The sequence below is a fragment of the Hemiscyllium ocellatum genome, chromosome 22 (assembly GCF_020745735.1).
Source record: "Hemiscyllium ocellatum isolate sHemOce1 chromosome 22, sHemOce1.pat.X.cur, whole genome shotgun sequence".
Classification (NCBI taxonomy): Eukaryota; Metazoa; Chordata; class Chondrichthyes; order Orectolobiformes; family Hemiscylliidae; genus Hemiscyllium; species Hemiscyllium ocellatum.
Window position 1 is genome coordinate 42,533,105 of NC_083422.1, and position 22,580 is coordinate 42,555,684.

General features: G+C 41.3%; 1 protein-coding gene across 3 annotated transcripts in view; it reads right to left on the reverse strand.

Moving 5' to 3' along the window:
* Window positions 1–19,759, reverse strand: part of hspa12a (heat shock protein 12A) — a 106,063-nt gene extending 86,304 nt beyond the window's left edge. For 2 of the 3 annotated variants that reach the window (XM_060842450.1, XM_060842449.1), the window contains exon 1: window positions 19,393–19,759. In XM_060842450.1, coding sequence (XP_060698433.1) covers window positions 19,393–19,432 — 40 coding nt within the window. In that variant the 5' untranslated portion in view covers window positions 19,433–19,759. Of the gene's footprint in view, window positions 1–9,309; window positions 9,409–19,392 lie in introns of all 3 variants that reach the window. The other variant, XM_060842451.1, reaches the window with a different exon arrangement.
* Between the last annotated feature and the right edge of the window lie 2,821 nt (window positions 19,760–22,580).

Sequence of the window (22,580 nt, forward strand, 5' to 3'; positions counted from 1 at the left end):
GAGGCTGGTACAATCGCAACATTTAAAAGGCATTTGGATGGGTACGTGAATAAGAAGGGTTTGGAGCTGGCAGGTGGGGCATGTGGTAGGTATGGACGAGTTGGACCGAAGGGTCTGTTTCCATAATGTACATCTCTATAACTCTATGAATACAGTTCCATCTTCAGCACTATAACTTTTACCAAACTTATCCCGAAACTCTGAGACCCAAGTCTTGGCTCTACCCTTTGCAACTGGATCCTGAACTTCCTTACCCACAAACTGCAATCAATGAAGATAAACAACAGCACCTCAACACTGGCACTCGACAAGGATGCATTCACAGCCCCCTATTGTACTCCCTGTTCACTCATGACTGCGTCGCCAAAGTTTGTACGAATGCCATTGACAAGTTTACTGATGACAGTGCCATTGTCAGCCAGGTATCAAAGAATGATGAGTCAGAATACAGGATGGAGATAGAGTGCTTGGTGTTGTGGTGTAATGATAGCAATCTCTTTCTTAATGTCAGCAAAACAGAAGAATTGATCATTAACTTCAGGAAGAAAGAAGATGGACACGCCCCTATCGACATCAATGGAGATGAGGTGGAGTGGGTCAAAAGCGTCAAGTTCCAAGCATTGACAATTATCAACAATCAGCCCCGGATCCCTCACATCGATGTGATAGTCAAGAAAGCACAATGCCTCTTCTTCCTTAGGAGGCTCAGAAAATTTGGTGTGCCCATTAGGACCCTCACTAACTTTTACACATGCATCATAGAAAGCATTCTATCTGGGTGCACAACAGGACAGTATGGCAACTGCTCTGCCAGGGACCATAAGAAACTACAGAAAGTTGTGGACACAGCTCAGACCATGATGCAATCCAACCTCCCATCCATGGACTCCATTTACATTTCTCTTTGCCACAGAACGCTGCCAATATTATCATAGACCCTTCCCAGCTCAGTAATACTTTCTTCCAACCTCTTCTGTCAGGCAGAAGATATAGAAGTTTGAACAACACACACACCAACAGGTTCAAGAACAGCCTCTCCCTGAGGTTATTACTGACCTTCTTGTGAACCTCCTGTGCAGTCATATCTTTTATTCTCTGTCTAAGCACCCTATGATCTGTATGCCCTTGTTTACTATGATCTGCCTGTACTGCTCACAAAACAAAACTTTTCTTTGTACTTAGGTACATGTGACAACAATAAATCAAATCAAATCAAATCAAAAATGTTATGAAGGTTAAAGTTTTCAAGTAAAATGAGAAATTTAGAAACTTAACTTCTCCCTGGTTTATAGTGACAGGGCAGCTAGAGCAGACTTAGAGCCAAGGAGAAAGTGAGGACTGCAGATGCTGGAGATCAGAGCTGAAAATGTGTTGCTGGAAAAGCGCAGCAGGTCACGCAGCATCCAAGGAGCAGGAGAATCGACGTTTCAGGCATCAGCCCTTCTTCAGGAATGAGGAGAGTGTGCTAAGCAGGCTAAGATAAAAGGCCAAGTACAACTTCCTTCTTAACTAATATGAGTTGACCAGTTCCCTTTCCTGAGGCAGTCTAGAAGGTATCATTAGATTGGGCTAATTGGAGCATAATTTCTTCTTTGAAGATTAGCATGGCTGTAAATTCTGAAAAATCCACTTTATTATGTAAATGTTGAATGGCTGCCAGTGGAAGACTAATGTAAAACAACCTTTATTAGCCTATGGATGAGAGATATGATTGTGAACTGAATAAGTAGGATATTCTTGTCTGGCTTAAAGTGAATGCAAATTCTGCTTCCTTTTCTTTAGATCGCAAGAGAGGTTTGACATCTATAGGATTAAGCTCTTTTCCATGACAATGAGATCACAATTGATCACTGTTCAGACAGGCGGCAGTCCAATGCTAGTTAAAGTTGACCTCAAAATTTTTAGGTTCCACAATGCTTTAGTTTTAGATGGGCTTTAACACCCTTGAACATTATCAATTGTAGTTCTTCTCCTGAGAACAGGGCAGACATCAAAATTCAATTTAATTTGTTCCTGTTGACTTGCTAATCTTGTTATCTGTCAATAGTGTGTTAAAGAAAGCAAAAAAGGCAAACATTCAGATCGCTTCAGCAAACTTGAAAAACATTGAGGGTTAGAAGCTAATTGCCTGCTTTCTTTTCCAGCATTCAATTGTTTTCAGCCAGCTTTCAAGACAGCATCTTCAGCCAGCGTTCCCTGGCATCTCCAAATCAAGACAGTTAATGATTGCTTTGCAGGCTTAATAACAAACTTGTTGCGAGTTTGTTTAGTTTTAACACAAAATATACAACTGAAAATACTGCAAAGCTCAAGATGAAGACAATGTAAAGTAAATAGGTATCAAGAAGCAATATAATAAAGGAAGGGACAATGTACAAACATAGAAAAACAGCAGAATATATGGCCAAAGGGGAAAAATACAGTAACATAGCAAAATGAATGTCTGTATTTAAATGCACGTAGCATTCAGAAAAAGGTAAATGAATTAACAGCACAAATAGAGGTTAATGGACGTAAACATGGTTACAAGGAGATAAAAACTGAAAATAAATATTCAAAGATCTGTGACTTTTTGAAAGGAGAAGCAGGAAGGAAAGGGACTAAGGTACCTAAAGGGTGGCATGAGTATGACAGCGAGAAGTCACTGGATCAGAAAACATAGAATCCATATTGAATGAAGGTAAGAAATAACAAGGAGATCTCCAAAACCTTTGTTAATGGGGAATGTTTTAAGTAGCATCTTAAAAGGGGAGAGAGGTGGAAAGATATATGAAGGATTTTCAGAGCTTAGATTCTGGATAGCTCAAAGCAGAGCTGCCAATTAGTAGGATAATCAAAATTGAGGATGTGAAAGAGGCCAGAGGTGGGTGAATACAGAAATCTTGTGACAGTTGTATAGCTAGAGGAGATTACAGAGATTGGGTTGGGGAAGGACGCAAAGGAATTTGAAAACAAAGATAAAAATTATAAAATTGAGACTTCATACAAAGCCTTCAAACCTGGAAATGCTGAGGCCAAGAACATTCAATTTCTCTGAAGCAGGTGAAAATACATTTGACCATTTATTAACCCACGCAGAGGCCAAACATCTGTTTGAGAATGCCACAGAGATGCCTAGAAATTGCAATTAACCAAAAAGCACAATGGCTGCTATAATGGGCATAATAATCAATTTCTTTTTTTCAAAAAATACTATTTAAAAATAAGGAAGTACAAAGACAAAGTTGAACTCTTCCCTTTTTTCCATATTAGGATGAATAGACAATAGAACAAGTTATGGGTAAGATACTACAAACTGATGGATGGAATCTTCCCTCCCATAAAAACAGTGGGGAAGCTAGCAGGAGGGAGAAATAATCAGGTGGTTTAGCATCAAGACCTTGATCACATCCCCCCACCCTACAGGAATTAGGTTTGACAACAATCGATACTGTTAAGTTAATCAGTCCAAATTTGGCAAAGGTTAGGAGTATGGATGGAGGGCAGTAAAAGGTGGCTACTGAAAGCCACTCAGAGCCTAGCTCTGATGCCAATGTACCCACCCCTTCTTATAACAATGACTAAACTGCAGCCCAATGCATGACCTACAGGCTCTAACTGCAAGCACCCCTCATCCTCTGGTTTGTTTGGTCAGGTCATTCAAAGGGTGTGGGCCATGGTGAGGGGAAAGAAGACTGGGGGTAGTGAGGGTGGCACTGCTGCTGGAGTGAGACTTGACAACTTTGTGTTCAGTTCTCTGGACTGCATGCTCTGGGAAGGGGGGATTACAATCGTCAAAGGTAGAATCAACAAGGAGAGGGAATGGTAAAGCACAGCTACCAAGAAGGTCATATGGCACAGGGGGTTGGTCTACTGTCAGGAGAACTCTGACTTCAAGGAATGGTGGTTTTTGCCCACTTCAGGCAGAACCACCTCTTATGTCAGTGACTTGAGAGTGGGGAAGATGGGCAGCTGCAGGTACATGAAGATGGGTTGGGTAGGGTCCTTGGGGATATGTGGAATCTGTGGGATTTACAAGCTAGGCTATCAGGAAGGAGATGTGAATTTTTGTATCTCACGTCTCACTAACATGTTTGGACAGAGGCTGGAAGCCCTTCTTCTTTCAACTAAAGTACACAATGGGGAAAAGAAATGGTTGTGACTACACTCACACTGGGTTGGAAGCGGCTGCAGTATTAATCCATGATACAGAACTTTTAAAGGGAAAGTCCCATGGATTGTACATAACACAGACTTGCAGAGTCCCTATTCCCCTAAAGCATTACCTACCGCCATGTTTTGCACTTGCTGTTCAGATAATACTGACAGCTCATTACAGCTACATTTCTATGCAAAACAATGTTGCATGAGGATAGCTAAAGGTGTCAACACGATCTAATGTCATATAAATGCATTGTTGCTCTTGTTTCAATACAATGCAGCAGGCTTTCAGCACCAACCTCCAGGTATGAAGCCTCATCTACAACCATGCAGTGCAGCCTGAGAGTGGAAGAATATCTTTTCATAGAGAGACTACCTGGGTTGGAGGGGAAGGGAAGTGACAGGGGCACGTGCAGTAGGGATCCTGCTTGGCTATGGAGCCCATTGACACTCGAGGTTTGTTCATGTGACTCCTAACACACTTGTGCCAGGACATGCCAGGCATATCAAGGATCTTCATGTCGACCCTCTTTGAAATGAATTTGTGAAGTTTCGAAGGCAGTGAAGAGCCCAGCGCTGTGTGGGAACTTCTGAGGGACTTGCATCTGGTTCCTCCTCAGACCCTTTCTTCTTGTGAGGAAGGGACACCAGATTTCCCGTCCTGTTTCCTATCCTGTCACCATACATTTGATACTGAGGATCATTGATTGAGTGGTGGAGAGCACGTGCAGCTCCTCTTCAGCAGCTCCTGAGCATACTGAGCTTGGCTCTCCATGGCAGTGCCAACCTGTCCATACAGACATCTAAACAGTTGCATCACCCATCTCCCTGTTGAAGCGTCTGGAAAATAAGGTCCATTGAGCCCTACATTCCTGTCTGCTGCTCCGGTTCCTTCCCGCACAAGCGGATAAAGTTCCTGCTTGCTGACACCACAGGGACCTCTCCTGACTGAGGGGCTTGGCAGGAACCTGGTTTCTGACAGTCCTCCAACTGCCAGCAGCCTGGAACGTTTCTTCCTCAGCCAGTTGCACAGCTGTCACAGTGAGGTGCTCAACAGTTTGTGCCTAAAGTTCCCACTGAAATATCAGCATTTGAGCAGGTGCAGGGGGTGAAGAATGCAGACATCCTGGTGCTTCCTTTGAGGCCTCCATTCTTTCATCCTCAGAGGATAAGGAAGTGGTCTCAGGTGGAACCAGTCATTGGAGATGTCACAATACCTGCACAGCACAAGAGAGAGAACACACTGTGGCCAGTGGTTAGAAATGGTGTATAATGATTGAGACTGACAGCTGGGGTATTGTTAGAGTTGCAGAACAAAGGGTGAGCCTACACAATTAGTAGGACATGGGTGGCTTGACATCCTTTCAGGAGGAATCCTGGTCTTCCCAGAATTCTCTCCTCGTAGGGGATGAGGAGCCAAATATCAGAGCCATCACCTCCCCATAGAGCCTCGCTTTGCATTGCTGTGTGCTGTTTTCTCCCGCAAGGAAAGATAGAGAGAGGGATTGAGTGAAATGAAAACAGGTGGTATAGCTGTCAGTGCTGGTGCAGGTGTGGTGAGGTGATGAAGTGGTCCAAGGCAAATGAGGAAGTAGTGCAGAGGACATGCAGGGCTAGTGGTGTAGGGAGTGGGGAGAGGGGTGGGGGCTAAGAAAGATGTCACAGGCAACAGCGAGAATGGCTGACAGCCTTGGTAGGAGGTAGGTGCAGCAGCAGAGACAGAGTGAGTGTGAACCTCTGCAAATGCAAACCAAAGAGGGAAGACTTGTGTATAGTAAGATAATCTTTGACATACCTGTTATGTCTGGAAGCAAGTGCTTCAGGAGTCACATGGCCAAACCTCCAGAGCCAATGGGCTCATTGGCCGAGCAGGTTCCCTATGTGCCCCAGCTGCAGAACCTGGGATTACAATGAGACGGAGTAGATGGAAGCAAAACAAGAAACATTATTGAGGGCACTTTGGCAACATGGGTGGCAATGGATTGTAAATGATTCTGAAGGCTTTTTTTACAAATGTAGTGCTTTAAGCGTATATGTGGTTGGTAGTCTCACTGTGTAGGGCTGAAAGGTATTGTTACACCATCAGACAGCAGTGCATGGTCCTAGATAAGGCTCCATGGATGGGGGTTCAAGCTGATAGCCTACTATATCATATGGAAGCAAGAAAAACAATGCACATACATGACATTGGATCATTGGAGGTGGCTGAGAATAGAGTTTGTCTCTTAATCTGGCGCAGCAGAGAAAGTCACTGACCTTCCTTCAACACTGCCAGCTGTTGCTTTGCACACAAGAGATGGCACTGACCTGGGCAGCAACCTCTGACCGTGCTGCCAGGGTCTGATGGTATGGCCTCCTCTACTGGTCCTCTAGGTCTGGACTTCTCTCATTTGCATCACTCCTTATCACTTGGGTAGCACGGTGGCTCACAGCACCAGAGACCCAGGTTCAATTCCAGCCTCTGGTTTGGAGTTTGCACATTCTCCCAGTGTCTGCATGAGTTTCTTCTGGGTGCTCTGGTTTCCTCCCACAGTGAAAAGATGTGCATGTTAAGAGAATTGGCTATGCTAAATTGCCCATTGTATCCATGGATGTGCAGGCGAGGCGCATTAGTTAGGGGAAATGTAGAGTAATAGGTGTAGGTGAATGGGTCTGAGTGGGATATGCTTTGGAGGGTCGGTGTGGACTTGTTGGGCCAACTGGCCTGTTTCCAAATTGTAGGGATTCTAATTCTAATTAAAACTGGACCTCTAAGTCCCTCTCAGAAAATCATGGTGCCCACTTCCCAATCTCCAAGATGTTCAGATTCTGTACGTCAACAAGCGAGGCAGATCCAGAATGTCAGTGATCATCCAGGTGCAAAAGGGCCTTTTAAAAACAGCACCATAGCCAGGAATCTTTCAGCAGATATCCAGTAAATCACAAGCTATCTCAGAATGGCATATGGTAAGATTACTGGGATCAGACATGATGGACCCCATAGGAGAAGCCTAGCTAATTCATGAGGCGAGTGGGCAAGAAAGTGAGGTAACTCTTCAAACTTTACTGCCAAAACTTGATGCAAGTCGGACTTAGCCAAAAGATGCAAGTTTCGGCCCAGTAAATTTCAATGGAATAGAAGTGATTTCCCCAGCCTCCACAAGAATAACATGGGCCACTATCATCTGACAATTCCTTTTGCCCATTCTTGTGGACCTACCTTGCTGTTAGGTCAGGCTCTGAGCGACCCAATATTGCTTGTTCATGTGTTTCTGTATGATACCCATACCAATATGACATAGTCTGTAACAAATATATGTATTTTAGATATCTACATGTTAAACAATGTGCAGATTATACATGATAATGTGGTTAAATCACCTGTAGGATATATGCCAACTAGAAAAATAAAACATTGGCTCCTAAGAGTTTGGAACGTAAGCAAACAATCTGGAAGGTTATTTAAATTATGTCTCTGTACCATGTGGCCAGACAAGTCCAGAGAAGAGCAGGAAACGCAGATCAGGAAAATAAGTTAATAACTGTCTACAATTCCAAAGCCCATAACAGAAGATGGCTTAATCACATCATTCCATGCTCGTCAAACCTCGTCATCTCCAGTTAATCATCGCTGCCCAGTTTGCTTAGTATTCACCCAATGCACATATGTACTAATCCTCAACCAACGTATGTTTTCATCATGTCAAAATGTAGATTTTCAAAATAGATATTTTCTTAACAGTATCATTTTTAAAAGATTTTCTATTCGTTAGTGCAGTAATGGTACAGCTGGAGCACTGCTCACATCTTGATGTAAATTATGAACCACCATCAAAGCTGTTCTCAAGTATAACAGCAGCATTTGTTTCTATACAAATCTGAGGTAATCTACTGTGGAATATACACAACAACAAAGTTTACATTCATTACATTGAGCTACTGGACTAAGACTAGTCATGACAAAAGTATTCTCTCATGTGCCAAATACTGTCTGTTTCTTGTAACTTTCCAGACATCTGTTTATTTTCACTGATCTCAAGCATATTTCTGAATTTTTCAAAACTAAAGAGAAAGGAATCAAATGTTTTACTAATCCCTAATAACTGCAAATCCAGTGAAAGTGGATAGAAATATTTTAATCATTTTTGAAACGCTTTTAACAGATTTCTGATGCTCTGCTGGACCCCAATCTAAATTATTTGCTGTTTTTTCTTAATTTCTTATAGTTTATTCCATTTGTGTATACCTGCCTCTCTTGCCTACCACCATTGGACTAGTAATCTTGAGACCCAGGTTAATGCTGTGGAGGTATAGGTTCAAATCTCACCACGGCAAACATTTAAAGTTGAATTCATTAAACATTTGGAAAGAAAAGCTGATCTAGTGGTGACTGTTTAAGTAACCATTGTTGCATGGAATAAAAACTCATCTGCTGGCCTTACCTATGCTGGCCGACATGTGACTCCAGCCAGAGCAATGAAATCTTGACTGCCCTCTGAAACTGGTTCAAGAGCATCTAAGAATGGGAAACAAATGCTGGGCCATGACAATAATGCCCATATCCCATACAAGAATAAAAAAGATTTGAATCATCCCACCATCCACCACATTACCAATACATAAAATGCAAATTACTGTATTATCAAATAACTGATCTACAATGATTGAATAAGCTAAACTTTTCCAAGATGTTTATGGCTGATGGAAGTTCACTCCACAAAGCCATCACAATACTGCACAAGAGGGATGAGGAAAGGCTTTATATGGCGCATAATTGAGCATTTGCTCCAAACAGCCTGTTATTGAGCTGTAGGGTCAGCATCAGTAAAATTCTGATTTTATCTTTTTTTTAATCCATTGACAGGGCTGGGGTGTTGCTAGCTAGGCCAACATTTATTGCCCATCCCTAACTGCCCAGAGGGCAGTTAAGAGTCAGTTACATAGCTATGGGTCTGGAGTCAGATGTAGACCAGATCTGGTTGGGATGGCAGTTTCCTTCCCCAAACAGCATTAGCAAATCAGATGGATTTTTCCGAACACTTGACAATGGATTCATGGGCATCTTTAGGCTCCTAATTCTAGATTTTTGCTGAACTCAAATTTCTCTATCTGTTGTAGGTCTCTAGGTCAACAGTCTAGTAACAATACCACAAGGCTGTCATCTTCCTGATATGGCATTTTGTTACTTACTTGGAATTTTAAGTTATATTTTGGAAATACTGATTGCCACTGTGGGCTGTTTGTGTTCCATTCATCATTTTACGTCATTGCTCAACCGCTGGCAAATTCCTATAATAAACATTTAAAATGAAAAGATATATATCATACCGATTAGTCAATGCTCTGAAAAACAGTCATCATTTTATTTTGATCCCCTAATGTGTAATCTTAAAAAGCCTGTGATTGAAACGACAATGTTCAGGCAAGACGCATTCCCTGTGTTTCTCTCATCACACCACATCATTGTGCCCTGAACAAACCTAAACAAATCTACATATTTCTCAAACAACAAATTGCATTTATATTCCACACTTAAACTATTATAACTTTCCAACATGCTTCAGGATTATCAATTTTAAAAACCGACGTTTAAGGACATGACCAAAAGATTGACCAAACATCATCTTAAAAGGAGAAAGGGGGTTTAGGAAGGCCGAAAAATTTGTAAAGGGAATTGCTGAACTTAGAAGCCTGGGCAGCTGAAAGTGTGGCTGCTAACACAGTGTGATGGGTACAAGAGGCCTGTATTGGAAGGCATGTAAACATTGGTACTTAAAATAGCGACAACAATGGCTTTCTACACACATATTTTGAGAAGGGAGTTGTATAATCCAGTAATTATATGCTTCATCTTGTCACACCCAGATCTGTGGATTTTTAATCCACTGCAACTTCTGTGCATAATAGGAGCCCATTGTGTATGTTAGAAAGCATCTGCTATACCAACAGGTAATTCAGATTATAATGTCAAGAAACGTATCTGCTTCTTTTCGGAGCAATCAAGGAATCAGGAGCAGGTAACATTCACAAGGTTATCATAACAAGTATTCACCCAACAAGTTTGTGAGCTAACAATGACTACATGACGATAAAATAAGATATTCTAACATTCTTCAAAAGTAACCATTTAATTGAATAAATATTTTGCTGATTCCAAGAGGAAATATTGCCAGAGATTATTCTGTTAATAATTTAATATTTTACTAAAAAAAAATTGGTTTATGGTATTAATGAAATGGGACATAATTTTAAAGTGATTGGAGGAAGGTTTAGGGGAGCTGTCAGAGGTAGGTTCTTTACACAGAGTGGTGAGTGCGTGGAATGCACTGTCAGTAGGGTAGTAGAGTCAGATACATTAGGGACATTTAAGCAACTTTTCGATAGGCACATGGATGATAGTAAAATGTAGGGTATGTAGGTTAGTGCGATCTTAGAATAGGATAAAAGGTCAGTACAACAATGAGGGCTGATGAGCCTGTACTATGCTGAAAAAAAAGGGTTGACTAATCTTATTTTTTCTGAGCTATGTGATCACTTACATAAAACTGAATGATCTTTCTATCCTACCCCTGTTTTCTCACAGAAACACTGAAAGATCTCAGTGAAGCTCAATGGATCAGTATCTCATCATCATTTAGGCATTTTACAATCTATTGGACTCAATATTAATATCAAATCATAACTAATGTTTCCACTTTCGTTTTAGTCAGCAGCTATTACCAATGATTCTGATTAGGAGCTACAGTTTTTACATGTTCTAGAGGCAACCTTTGGTCCTTTATTTGCCCCATAATCATCTCTTTTTGTTTTGCACCATCATCGCTTTTGTCATTCAATCTCTTTTGTCTTGCATCCCATCACTGACCTTACCTCCTTTTTCTCAGTCTTTGAACCTGCTTAAAATCTGCTCCATCTCTAATTTTTTTCAGCTCTGTTGAAAGGTCATTGGCTTGAGATGTTGGGCATAAGCTGACCTAATGAGTCATGTCTGGAAACATGAGAGCTCGTTAACTGAATTGTTCACATGGCTGCATTTCAGCCTGCTGGTAGTGGGATAACCTCTCACCACTAAGATGGGGAATGTGCATCATGAAGGTGGTGATATACACACCTGCCCATGACAGAATGTCAATTAGATTTATGAATGGGTCACATGACACCAATTCTCTTGGAGTCCACTGAAATCTAGCGGTAGCTCAGGTCTCCTGAAGGCTGTCTGGCAAGGCCAAAACCCCTGGAGGCACTGCCAGCAACAGAGAGTGGCCCACCTTTGATTGGCAGGAACTGTCAAGAGTCACGATTTTCACCCTGAAGATCTAAACCCTATGGAAAAGAAGATTATTAAATGTCTGATAGGCACTTAACTTTGCTGGGCTTCTCCCACAGAAGTGACATGGGATTTCCACCGGATTTCTCAACCATGCAACCTTCATCATCCATACAGAAACAAGCTTTAAGAGTCAGGAATCAATCTCCATAGATGTTGCCTGATTTGCTGAGAATTTCCGGCAGTTTTTGTTTTGTTTTAGATATCCAAAATCTACAATATTTTGCCTTTCTTTTCTATCATTTGTTCTTTTTTAAACCAAACATTTTTTAGTTTCAATACAGCCTTAATTGGAAGATTTGCCAGGACAGTAATCCCAGCACAATTCAGGAGAAGTCTGACCTGGTGCTAAATCTTCCTCTTTTGCCAGTGCCCCATGAATTGAAACTCATTTCATTCACACCAATCTTTAATTATTGCATTCAGATCTCTCATCCCATTTACTCAATGTCAATTTGCCCATGGCCTATTACTCCAGAGGTTAGTAACTTTGTAGTCCTGCTTTCGACTTTAGCCCCTAGCTGCTCATAATTGCATAATCTCATCTGTAGACCTACCTCGACACCCACAGACAACATTGTAATTGGATCCATTTTCCTCTCACTCCAAGTTCCTTTCTAGCCCAAAAGTATCCATAAACCTGACATAGGTAGTCAACACAGCCTTGGTAATCACACTCAGTTGCAGAGAACAGTATGCACTCTCCTAGCTATTTTATGCCCTCCTAAAACTACATTCCATATTACTCCCCACTTTGATAGCTTTCTGCATCATGGTGCTATGGCCAGCTTGTCCTTCCACAGTCTTGTGTATTTCCTCCAAAGCTGCAAATATCTTAAACTAATTGGATTTCTACAAGGACTATGCCTTTTGCTTTGCTAACTTCAGGGTCCACATATCTGTCTCACTTGCAGCCATATCCTCTTCTCCCTAACCATAGACCAATCAGAATTACCAAGTCTAAGGGTTATGATTGGCTTTCAAGAATAAGTGTTCAAGTAACTAACCCTCTTCCTGAAGAATCACCGTGTCCAAAGCTCAGGCTCCTGTACATTAATTTTGAGCCAAACTTCCTTGAGCTTCAGACAATCAGTCAATACAGTGACTGTAGATTACACAGGTGTCCATCAGCTTTCACGTTAGAATGAATAGCTGGATAGAGGAAAATGGTATAACATGAAAAGAGAACAGTGTAGGTTACTGTGATTAAAGATTGTTACTCACTTTGGAATAGATGCCAATGTGGGTTGACGGGGCAGAATGGCATGTCCATGTCCTCTGTGTTCTTTCAGGTTTAAACTGTGTTCACTGTACATGGCTTAAGTCTTATTAAAAAGTTCTGAGTAGATGCATGCTCCTTCTAAATATATATCAGATGAAAACTACAACCAGTTTTAAGATATTTTCTTTCTAAATTCCTCTTTCACTGGCTGGAATACCAGGTAGGATGCTACTCCAGGGTATAGCCCAGTCCGAACATTTACCAATTTTCAGTGGAATTTCAAATTCTCAAAAGGTGATGTAGTTGCATAGTCTAAATGGCATTTAGCAATCAAGAAGCACTTTTAAGAAAATTCATGACTTAAATGTGAGCAAATAATATATTTATAGGGCTTGATGCATCTATCACATTTCCCTTTGATGGATTTGTTTGCTTGGAGAGTCAGGGAGATATGTACTGCATTGTATAATTTATTACTGTCTCCTTCCAGCCTTGCCATTGCTTCATAATAGTTTTCTCCTTCAGCAAAAAGGGTGGGGCAATAGAATGCTGACATCTTCACAGCAGCTTTACACCATCTGCTATCCAGCACCACATGCAAGCAAGATGCGAGAGCTGGCTTAGATCATTAGCTGAAGGCCATCATTCTCAGTGGGAGATAAGGCTGGAGTTTAGATGTGTGTTTAAATGGGAGCTAACACTGTGTTATGAGAGCCAGCGGTGTCCCTGACACCACCTTTCCCTATATGATAACATGCAGCAAATTTTCAGCAATACCATGACATTTTAAATGAAAATAACAAAGAAGAGAAGTTGATGCACGTATTCAGTGTTCAAACAATCATATCGCTAAGAATAATTACTACCTCATATAAAGTGTGACTGCATTAGCCCACTTTGCCCTGCACATTATTTCTGAACTTTGGACACACCCTACTAACATGACTATAAAATACTGAACAGCTTGTCTGAATTTCTAAAACATTCCACACAAGTAGTGTGGACTGATTGAAATCAATGCTATAATATGCTAAAAATATGTACAATTTATAGGAATGTTAAATTCTGATAAACTTGATCAATAACTCTGCTCATTTAAACACAGACTATTAACCACAAAGTACTACTTCAATACGTCAACAATACTCAACACTTATTTCTTTGGAGAAGTTAATTTTGCTTTGTACAGCTACTTCAAGTTTGCTTTTCATGCATTTTTGCATTCAAATTTATTTGTTTGTATATTCTTTTCAAAGATTGGCCCATTTGTAAATAGGAGAAAATTCTACTGATAAGCTATTGAAAACTAAAAATAAATGCATTTCAATAGAATAGTGTTAGTCAATATGCCTCACAGATTTTTTTAAAAACTAATAGCCTTTTGTTTTGCTAGTAGTAGAGAAAATGCTCTTTCTGCAGTGGATCTGCATCAATTGATATTTCTATTCCCAACACGTTCAGCCCAAGTGCTTTGAGTTTGTGCTGTGATTGCAGTATTAACTCTATCAGGGGAATACAATGATCTCAGAATGGTGATGTTCATGACTGATGACCCCTATTAACCATCAGGAGAAGGTGACCTCTGTATCAGAGGATTTGTTCAAGTGTAGATTTGCTGGAAAAAAATCAGTAGCTTTTGAAAGCAAAGTTACTTGTTATCTGATATTCTTTTTCTTTTGAAGTACTGACTACATTCTGTGGTACAGTTTCATGGACATCAGGGATGCTGGTAGCTCAACCAATTGACTGTTTTTCATGCATGAAGTCATAAAATGAGTGTTAGTAGTATATTTATCTGGAAGGGACATCAAAACAGTACCTAATTCAATACTAATCATAAATGGATGAAGAAACTATGTCTAATTTTTCCTAAATTATGTCCACTGAATCAAAATATTGGTAAATATGTAAAGGTAGGGTAAGCAAAATGATTTCTTGCTTACTAATCACACTCATTGATAGACATGAAAACCTATTAGGTTCAGCACCTGGAATTTTATTTTCTGGTGTATGCGAGCTATCAGCTGAGGTGAACAGGCTATGTACATATACTTATATACAGTTGAAGGAACATCAGCAGGCATGCAACTTGGAGGAAACATTGTTCAGTGTTAATCTTAATTTCAATGAGTGCTGTACTCCGCCCTAGCTATGGAACAGATTGGTTGGTTCATTTGACTGGATGGCTGCCTTACAACGTGGAGTGATGTCTCAGTGTGGGTTCAATTCCTGCATTGACTGATATCGTGATGAAGAAGTTTCCTTCTCAACCTCTCCCTTTGCTTGAGGTGCGGTGATCTTCAGGTTAAATTAGCACTTGTTATTGCTCATTAATGAGATAGGAGGGTTGTGGTGACTTTTACTTAAGGTGTAAACATCAAAAGCCAAGTACCATATTGGCTTAATTTTATTCAGTATGCTGTCACACATTATAGAGTCTCATCGTCAATTGCAAGGCTACACCAGCTAACAGATGACCTAAGTCTTCCTCTGATGAAGGACTTATGCCTGAAATGTCAGTTCTCCTGCTCCTCAGATGCTGCCTGACTTGCTGTGCTTTTCCAGCACCAAACTCTCGACTTCCTTTGACAAAGTATGATATTCTCTAAAATTGTTTTCATCCAAACTAAACCACAGCTGTACACTTTGGGTTTGCAAAATACTGATTTAGGAGTTCTTCAAATATTTTAAGAGTGAAGGTGCTCTATTTTCTGAGAGAAAATTTGCATGAATTACTTAAATCAGTTTATGCTGGAATACTGGTGTACACTAATTTTTTTTTATTGTTTGCATTGTTCTCATTGTTCTCAAGTTACATTTGCCAAAATTCTACTCAACTGATTAGCATGGCTACACTCTTGTGAAGAACCAGAGAACCTTTTGTAAATTGATATAAACTTACAATCAAAATTTTACGCACAGCGGGACACAATTTGATAAAAATTATAGCAATCTATCAGTGATTACCTTTAATTTCCTCTATTCTGGGATCTGTGTTGGATTCTCTGCATCTTTAAATCTTTTGTAGCATCAGAATCTTTTCTTTTTCAGAAAAAAATCTTCCATAACGTATTTTTAAAATTCATACTATGTTTAATGTGTGTAAATGATAGTTTGAGGATTTCAACTTTAATTTTCATAAAATCAGTAAGAAAAACAAAAATTATAATTTATATTCTGGGCTTTCCTTGGGCCCTAATTATTTACACTTGATTTCCACTAGTTTTTACATTTCGCAGCCTGCAAATGAGAATATTTCAGTGTAGATTACCATCAGATAGGTTGATATAAAAAATGGAACAAAGTCAGATTGAAGACATTGCAGCCTACTACATCACAAGAGTAACTCTGTCTTAATGCTCAAAATGCTCAATTTTGGTTACATCATGTACGAAAACCCATAGGAGCTAGAAAAATCAGAAGCAAGAGTTATCCCGAATCACTTTAGGAATTTGCAGTACTATAATTCCTGATGAAGGGCTTATGCCTGAAACGTCGACTTTCCTGCTCCTTGGATGCTGCCTGACCTGCTGTGCATTTCCAGCACCAGCCTTTTTGTCTAGCACAGTAATCAGTTTGATCCATGTTAAAAGATACTTGGGACCCGTCAACTTCCTGTCATTAAATGGGTGACAAAAGCTGTATTGCTGAAAAAGCTCAGCAGCTCTGGCAATGTCTGTGGAGAGAAATCAGAGTTAACGTTTCGGGTCCTGCCATTTTTCCTCAGAATAAATTGTAGGCAGAAAAATATTGTTTTTAATGAATAAGAGATAGGTAGAGATAGAGTCCCCAGTAGTAGATATTCATTCTCGTAGGCTAATTGTTATCAACTCACTTGTCTACTGAACAGTTCTGTTCTCTCGTTGGACTCTATCTCCACCTATCGTTTACGCCCTACCTCCTCCCCCAGTTCTACCTTTTGTATAAAAAACAACTTTTTCCCTATTTCTCTCCACAGATGCTGCCAGACCGGCTGAGCTTTTCCAGCAATTTTTGTTTTTGCTACTGATTTCCAGCATGCACAGTTCTTTCGGGTTGTATTTAATAAATGGGAGATACTGTATGATGTGGAATAAGCTATAAAAGTTTAAAAGGCAAAAGAATTCTCACAAGAACAAATTCTTGCATTCAACAACAAAATGTCCTATTTTTATGTGATATACATTAATGGAATTTTTAAACAGTTTATGTTTTCAATTTTGCTGCAAAAATGCTTTGAAGCCCTTACTTCTCTCCCTTTCAATCTTGAAGTTGCCGACGTCTTGACAGGATGAATTTCCAGATGTACCAGACTCCCCTAGTATCTTACCCTAGTCATGGACTTAATTCATGAGCTAACGACAAAGTAAGTTGTAAGGTGAAATTAGAAGAAAGTGAGGACTGCAGATGATGGAGATCAAAATCAAAAAGTGTGGTGATGGAAAAGCACAGCAGGTCAGGCAGCATCTGAAGAGCAGGAGACTTGATGTTTCGGACATAAGTCCTTCATCATGAATTTCTAATGAAGGGCTTATGCCTGAAATGTTGCCTGTCCTGCTCCTCAGATGCTGCCTGACCTGCTGTGTCTTTCCAGTGCCACATTTTTTGACTGTAAATTGCCTACTTCAATTCCTATGTTTTATGTCCTTTGTTTGATTTTGAATAATGAAGGGGTAGAATTCAAATTTTGAAGTGAAAGTGGGCTAAATTGAAAAGTAAAATTGATCAGGGTGTCTAAAGGGTGATTGATATACTACCATCCATTTTACAGCCCAGCCAAAGTGGGATTTTATACCCCTTCCCACCCCGGCCCAGACTTTCTATTCTTAAGTGCTAATCAGGTGAGTGGGAATCAAACCAATCTCTAATTCTGCACTCAGTTGATATTCACTATCTTGTGGAATTTTGTGTGGGTGAAATTTTATCAACAAAACGTATAGTGAAATGTTTACCTCGCAATTCTTTTTTTAGATTAGATTACTTACAGTGTGGAAACAGGCCCTTCGGCCCAACAAGTCCACACCGATCCGCCGAAGCGCAACCCACCGATACCCCTACATATACCCCTTACCTAACACTACGGGCAATTTAGCATGGCCAATTCACCTGACCCGCACATCTTTGGACTGTGGGAGGAAACCGGAGCACCCGGAGGAAACCCACGCAGACACGGGGAGAATGTGCAAACTCCACACAGTCAGTCGCCTGAGGCGGGAATTGAACCCAGGTCCCTGGCGCTGTGAGGCAGCAGTGCTAACCACTGTGCCACCGTGCCGCCACAATCTTTAGAATCTCACACATTCTCATTCAATTTACCATTTATCTATTCAGTTTCTGTAATAATTCTTATTGTGTACAGCAGGTGAGTCCAAGATCCCTACAGAACCACTATTATAATTCATGCTGATGTTGGTGTGAGATTTTACTCATACAGTTGCAGAATAAGTGTTACCTGCTGATTTTATTTCTGATTTTTATGATGACGAATGTTGATAAAGCTACTCAGATGATGAAAAAAAATCACACCACTGTCAGTCATTTTTTAATTAAAAATCAGTAAACTTGAGCATCTTAATACTATGAAACAAAGTGAAAACTTATCTAAAAGAGGCTATTCATGTTCAGTTACCGTAATGCTATTATTAATTTTCCAATTTTTCAAATGAATAACTTAATTTGAAGTTTTACAAATAGAGCAAATGAAAATGAAACTATTTTTGCTCATTGCCTATTTTATCTTCTGAATATCAATGATGATTGCATACCTTTTACATTAAAAATTTGCATTTTTGTGATCCAAAGGTTATAAACAGACCCCAACCTCAACAGGACTGTTCCTCCTCGAACCACATTCTTTTGGGAGGCCCCAAGGTAGAGGCATGGTGTCTAGACATTGATGTAAAACAGCGTTGTATCTCTAGAGACTGACCATATTGCGGACAACTGCTTAGTTGGGCATAAGTTAACACGGATGACTAAGAATGATATCACGACTTTAAAGGTGCTTTTGGTTCCAGTAACTGAGAAGCCAAAGTTAAAACATTCATTTTCCAAATCGTATTTTAAATAACTGGTGATGAAATTCCTTTTGACACTGAGCCACGTTATACCTCTCTGCAGCTTTAATTGGTTCATTCAGGATACAAACAATATTTAATACCAAATGAAAATATGTCTCCGACTAAAAGGTCGAAACCATGATTTGAATCTTATGGCATGTGGATTTTTACATTTTAGTCAATTTTATCTGAGAACTCACTTTACAATGACCTTGATCGAAATCACTATACCACGGCATTAGGATCGTAATTTTGAAATCTTCATCAGCAATTATAACTGCACGTAATAATTGTTCAAAAGGAAAGAAACTGTAAATCTGATCATTGAGATTAAAGCAATTACCAGAGCGAAAATTGATTGATCTAACATTGGGATGAACTGAACGTTCACAGTGAGTAGCTAAGAGACGAAAGGCCAAATGAAACGGATTAGGCTACAGGCTTTCTCTACCTGCAACAAATCAGCTTGTTGTAATTTTATGCTGCATTGAATCCCACAAGTCTCCCATCCATGTGACTGTTACAATGGCTGGGCTCTGCAGTGAAGCTGGAAAGACCTAACAGGATATTACATCCAGTCAGGATCCTACAGATAAAAACAATGAAAAAGACAGCGACTACTAGGTTGGTTCTGAAAAGTATTACTGCAGGCCACTGCAGCGTCACAATAGTAAAATATTTCCTACCTGCAGTCTGGCCTTCAATCACAGACTCCTTCTCAGACATTGTAGTGAATCCAGTCAAAATCTGCAGGCTTTAAAACTTATTAACCATTAAGCTAGCAGAATCTTTAGCTTACTGTGCAGTTACTGCCATTGAAAAAAAACTACAATCTGACTGAATTGCAGCTTGTCACCAAACTACTAAAAGAAGCGTTTCTCTTCCTTTCCTTCTCTCCCAAAGTCTTTTATATGGATAGATCAGTGTAACTCCAGTCCTGGAATCCCCCCTACCCCCAACCCAACTATGCTTAAAAAGGTTTCTTGCCGAAATTAACCCAAACATAAGGAAAGAATGAACTGCTTGCACTCTTACTCCTCATGTTTCTGCAGAGCTCCTCCTCCCTAATGCGCTCATACACAGTGTCAGCAGCAGCAGGGAAGGGCTTCCCATGCTGCAGTAAATGACCGTGCAACGGCAGCAGACTGGCAGCATGATTCACAGCAAGGAAGACAATTAAAATCCCCCATGTAACTGCGCAAGATTGATCAGGTTATTTTAGATCGTCTAGATTTCATTATTTTGCACTGTTCTTGTCAATCTTACCTTGAAATGTACACAGCAATAGTTTTAAACCCGAGAGTTTAATTGCAGAAATACACTGTGGCAAGACTCTTGGTTATAATGTCCCCAAGTTAATCGTGCCTTTAGTCTTGAACATCAAATGCTGTATATAATGCAAGAATATTTATTTTTATATTCAAATGTATAGGAAACATTTTGACGGAAGAGAACAATAGTGTGGTACACACAGCTGTTACAAGTCTCATTGATGTTTAGTTCAATGCTCTCACCCTTCCTGCACAGATATGATCCAGTATCATACATGATATATATCATCTTCCTGTAGGTTTCACCTCCAAATTACTTCTCAAGGCTTATGCAGAATAGAACAAAATTGCTTTTCTTCTCTTGTGGATAACTGCTCGAGATTTAGGCCCAGACCTCTAGCTCCAGACAGTCGGACAATAGGTGTGTTGTACCTTAAAAGAGGCGCACCAGGACCTGTCAAAGTTTGGACACACTGACAACACTGTAATTGCCCGAAAGTTTATACGTGCGATGGTCTGAAGGAATCCACAGTTCCGTAAGGTCAAAGACTTTGGAGAATCCTAACTTACCTTACCAGTTAGCCAGGAAATGTTAGAAGGTTAAAGCCTGCTATTATTTCTGCCTAACTATGTCACTGAGCTCCAGCCCAATCATTCACAATGATTGCTCCACAATGATCACACTGACCACACCCCAATCAACCCAACCAACCCACAAACCAACTTCCTCATACACAACAGTAACCCACTAATGGACCATGACCAGTCTTGTCATCCCCGAATACCCAAATTAACTCCTCCCACTACTGATACCACATATATGTACAGCACCATACACCTATGCCTAATTCCAACACCTGACTCTCAGAATCACTTCCTCCAAACTAAAGGTAACTTCTCTTTTCAATCCTCCCACTTCCTCCAAACTAAAGGAGTTGCCATGGGCACCCGCATGGGCCCCAGCTATGCCTGCCTCTTCGTAGGATATGTGGAACAGTCCATCTTCCGCAACTACACTGGCACCACCCCCCACCTTTTCCTCCGCTACATCGATGACTGTATCGACGCTGCCTCGTGCTCCCACAAGGAGGTTGAACAGTTCATCAACTTTACTAACACCTTCCATCCCGACCTGAAATTCACCTGGACTGTCTCAGACTCCTCCCTCCCCTTCCTAGACCTTTCCATTTCTATCTCGGGCGACCGACTCAACACAGACATCTATTATAAACCGACTGACTCCCACAGCTACCTGGACTACACCTCCTCCCACCCTGCCCCCTGTAAAAACGCCATCCCATATTCCCAATTCCTTCGTCTCCGCCGCATCTGCTCCCAGGAGGACCAATTCCAACACCGCACAGCCCAGATGGCCTCCTTCTTCAAGGACTGCAGATTCCCCCCAGACGTGATCGACGATGCCCTCCACCGCATCTCCTCCACTTCCCGCTCCTCCGCCCTTGAGCCCCGCTCCTCCAACCGCCACCAAGACAGAACCCCACTGGTTCTCACCTACCACCCCACCAACCTCCGCATACAACGTATCATCCGCCGCCATTTCCGCCACCTCCAAACGGACCCCACCACCAAGGATATATTTCCCTCCCCTCCCCTATCAGCGTTCCGCAAGGACCACTCCCTTCGTGACTCCCTCGTCAGATCCACACCCCCCACCAACCCAACCTCCACCCTCGGCACCTTCCCCTGCAACCGCAGGAAATGTAAAACTTGCGCCCACACCTCCACACTCACTTCCCTCCAAGGCCCCAAGGGATCCTTCCATATCCGCCACAAGTTCACCTGTACCTCCACACACATCATCTATTGCATCCACTGCACCCGATGTGGCCTCCTCTATATTGGGGAGACAGGCCGCTTACTTGCGGAATGCTTCAGAGAACACCTCCGGGCCGCCCGAACCAACCAACCCAATCACCCCGTGGCTCAACACTTTAACTCTCCCTCCCACTCCACCGAGGACATGCAGGTCCTTGGACTCCTCCACCGGCAGAACACAACTACACGACGGCTGGAGGAGGAGCGCCTCATCTTCCGCCTGGGAACCCTCCAACCACAAGGTATGAATTCAGATTTCTCCAGTTTCCTCATTTCCCCTCCCCCCACCTTGTCTCAGTCGGTTCCCTCAACTCAGCACCGCCCTCCTAACCTGCAATCCTCTTCCTGACCTCTCCGCCCCCACCCCACTCCGGCCTATCACCCTCACCTTGACCTCCTTCCACCTATCCCACCTCCATCGCCCCTCCCCCTAGTCCCTCCTCCCTACCTTTTATCTTAGCCTGCTTGGCTCTCTCTCTCTTATTCCTGATGAAGGGCTTATGCTCGAAACGTCGAATTCTCTATTCCTGAGATGCTGCCTGGCCTGCTGTGCTTTGACCAGCAACACATTTGCAGCTGTGATCTCCAGCATCTGCAGACCTCATTTTTTACTCTCAGAATCCTCTCACACATTTACTTGCTGTCTGCATCCCCTCACCGATCAGGAACCCTATCCTTTCATCTCTTGTCAATTTTGCCACCTTACTCACCTGGCACTACATTCCTTCACTCTTCTGTCACCCCTTGAATCACATTACACTCTTAGC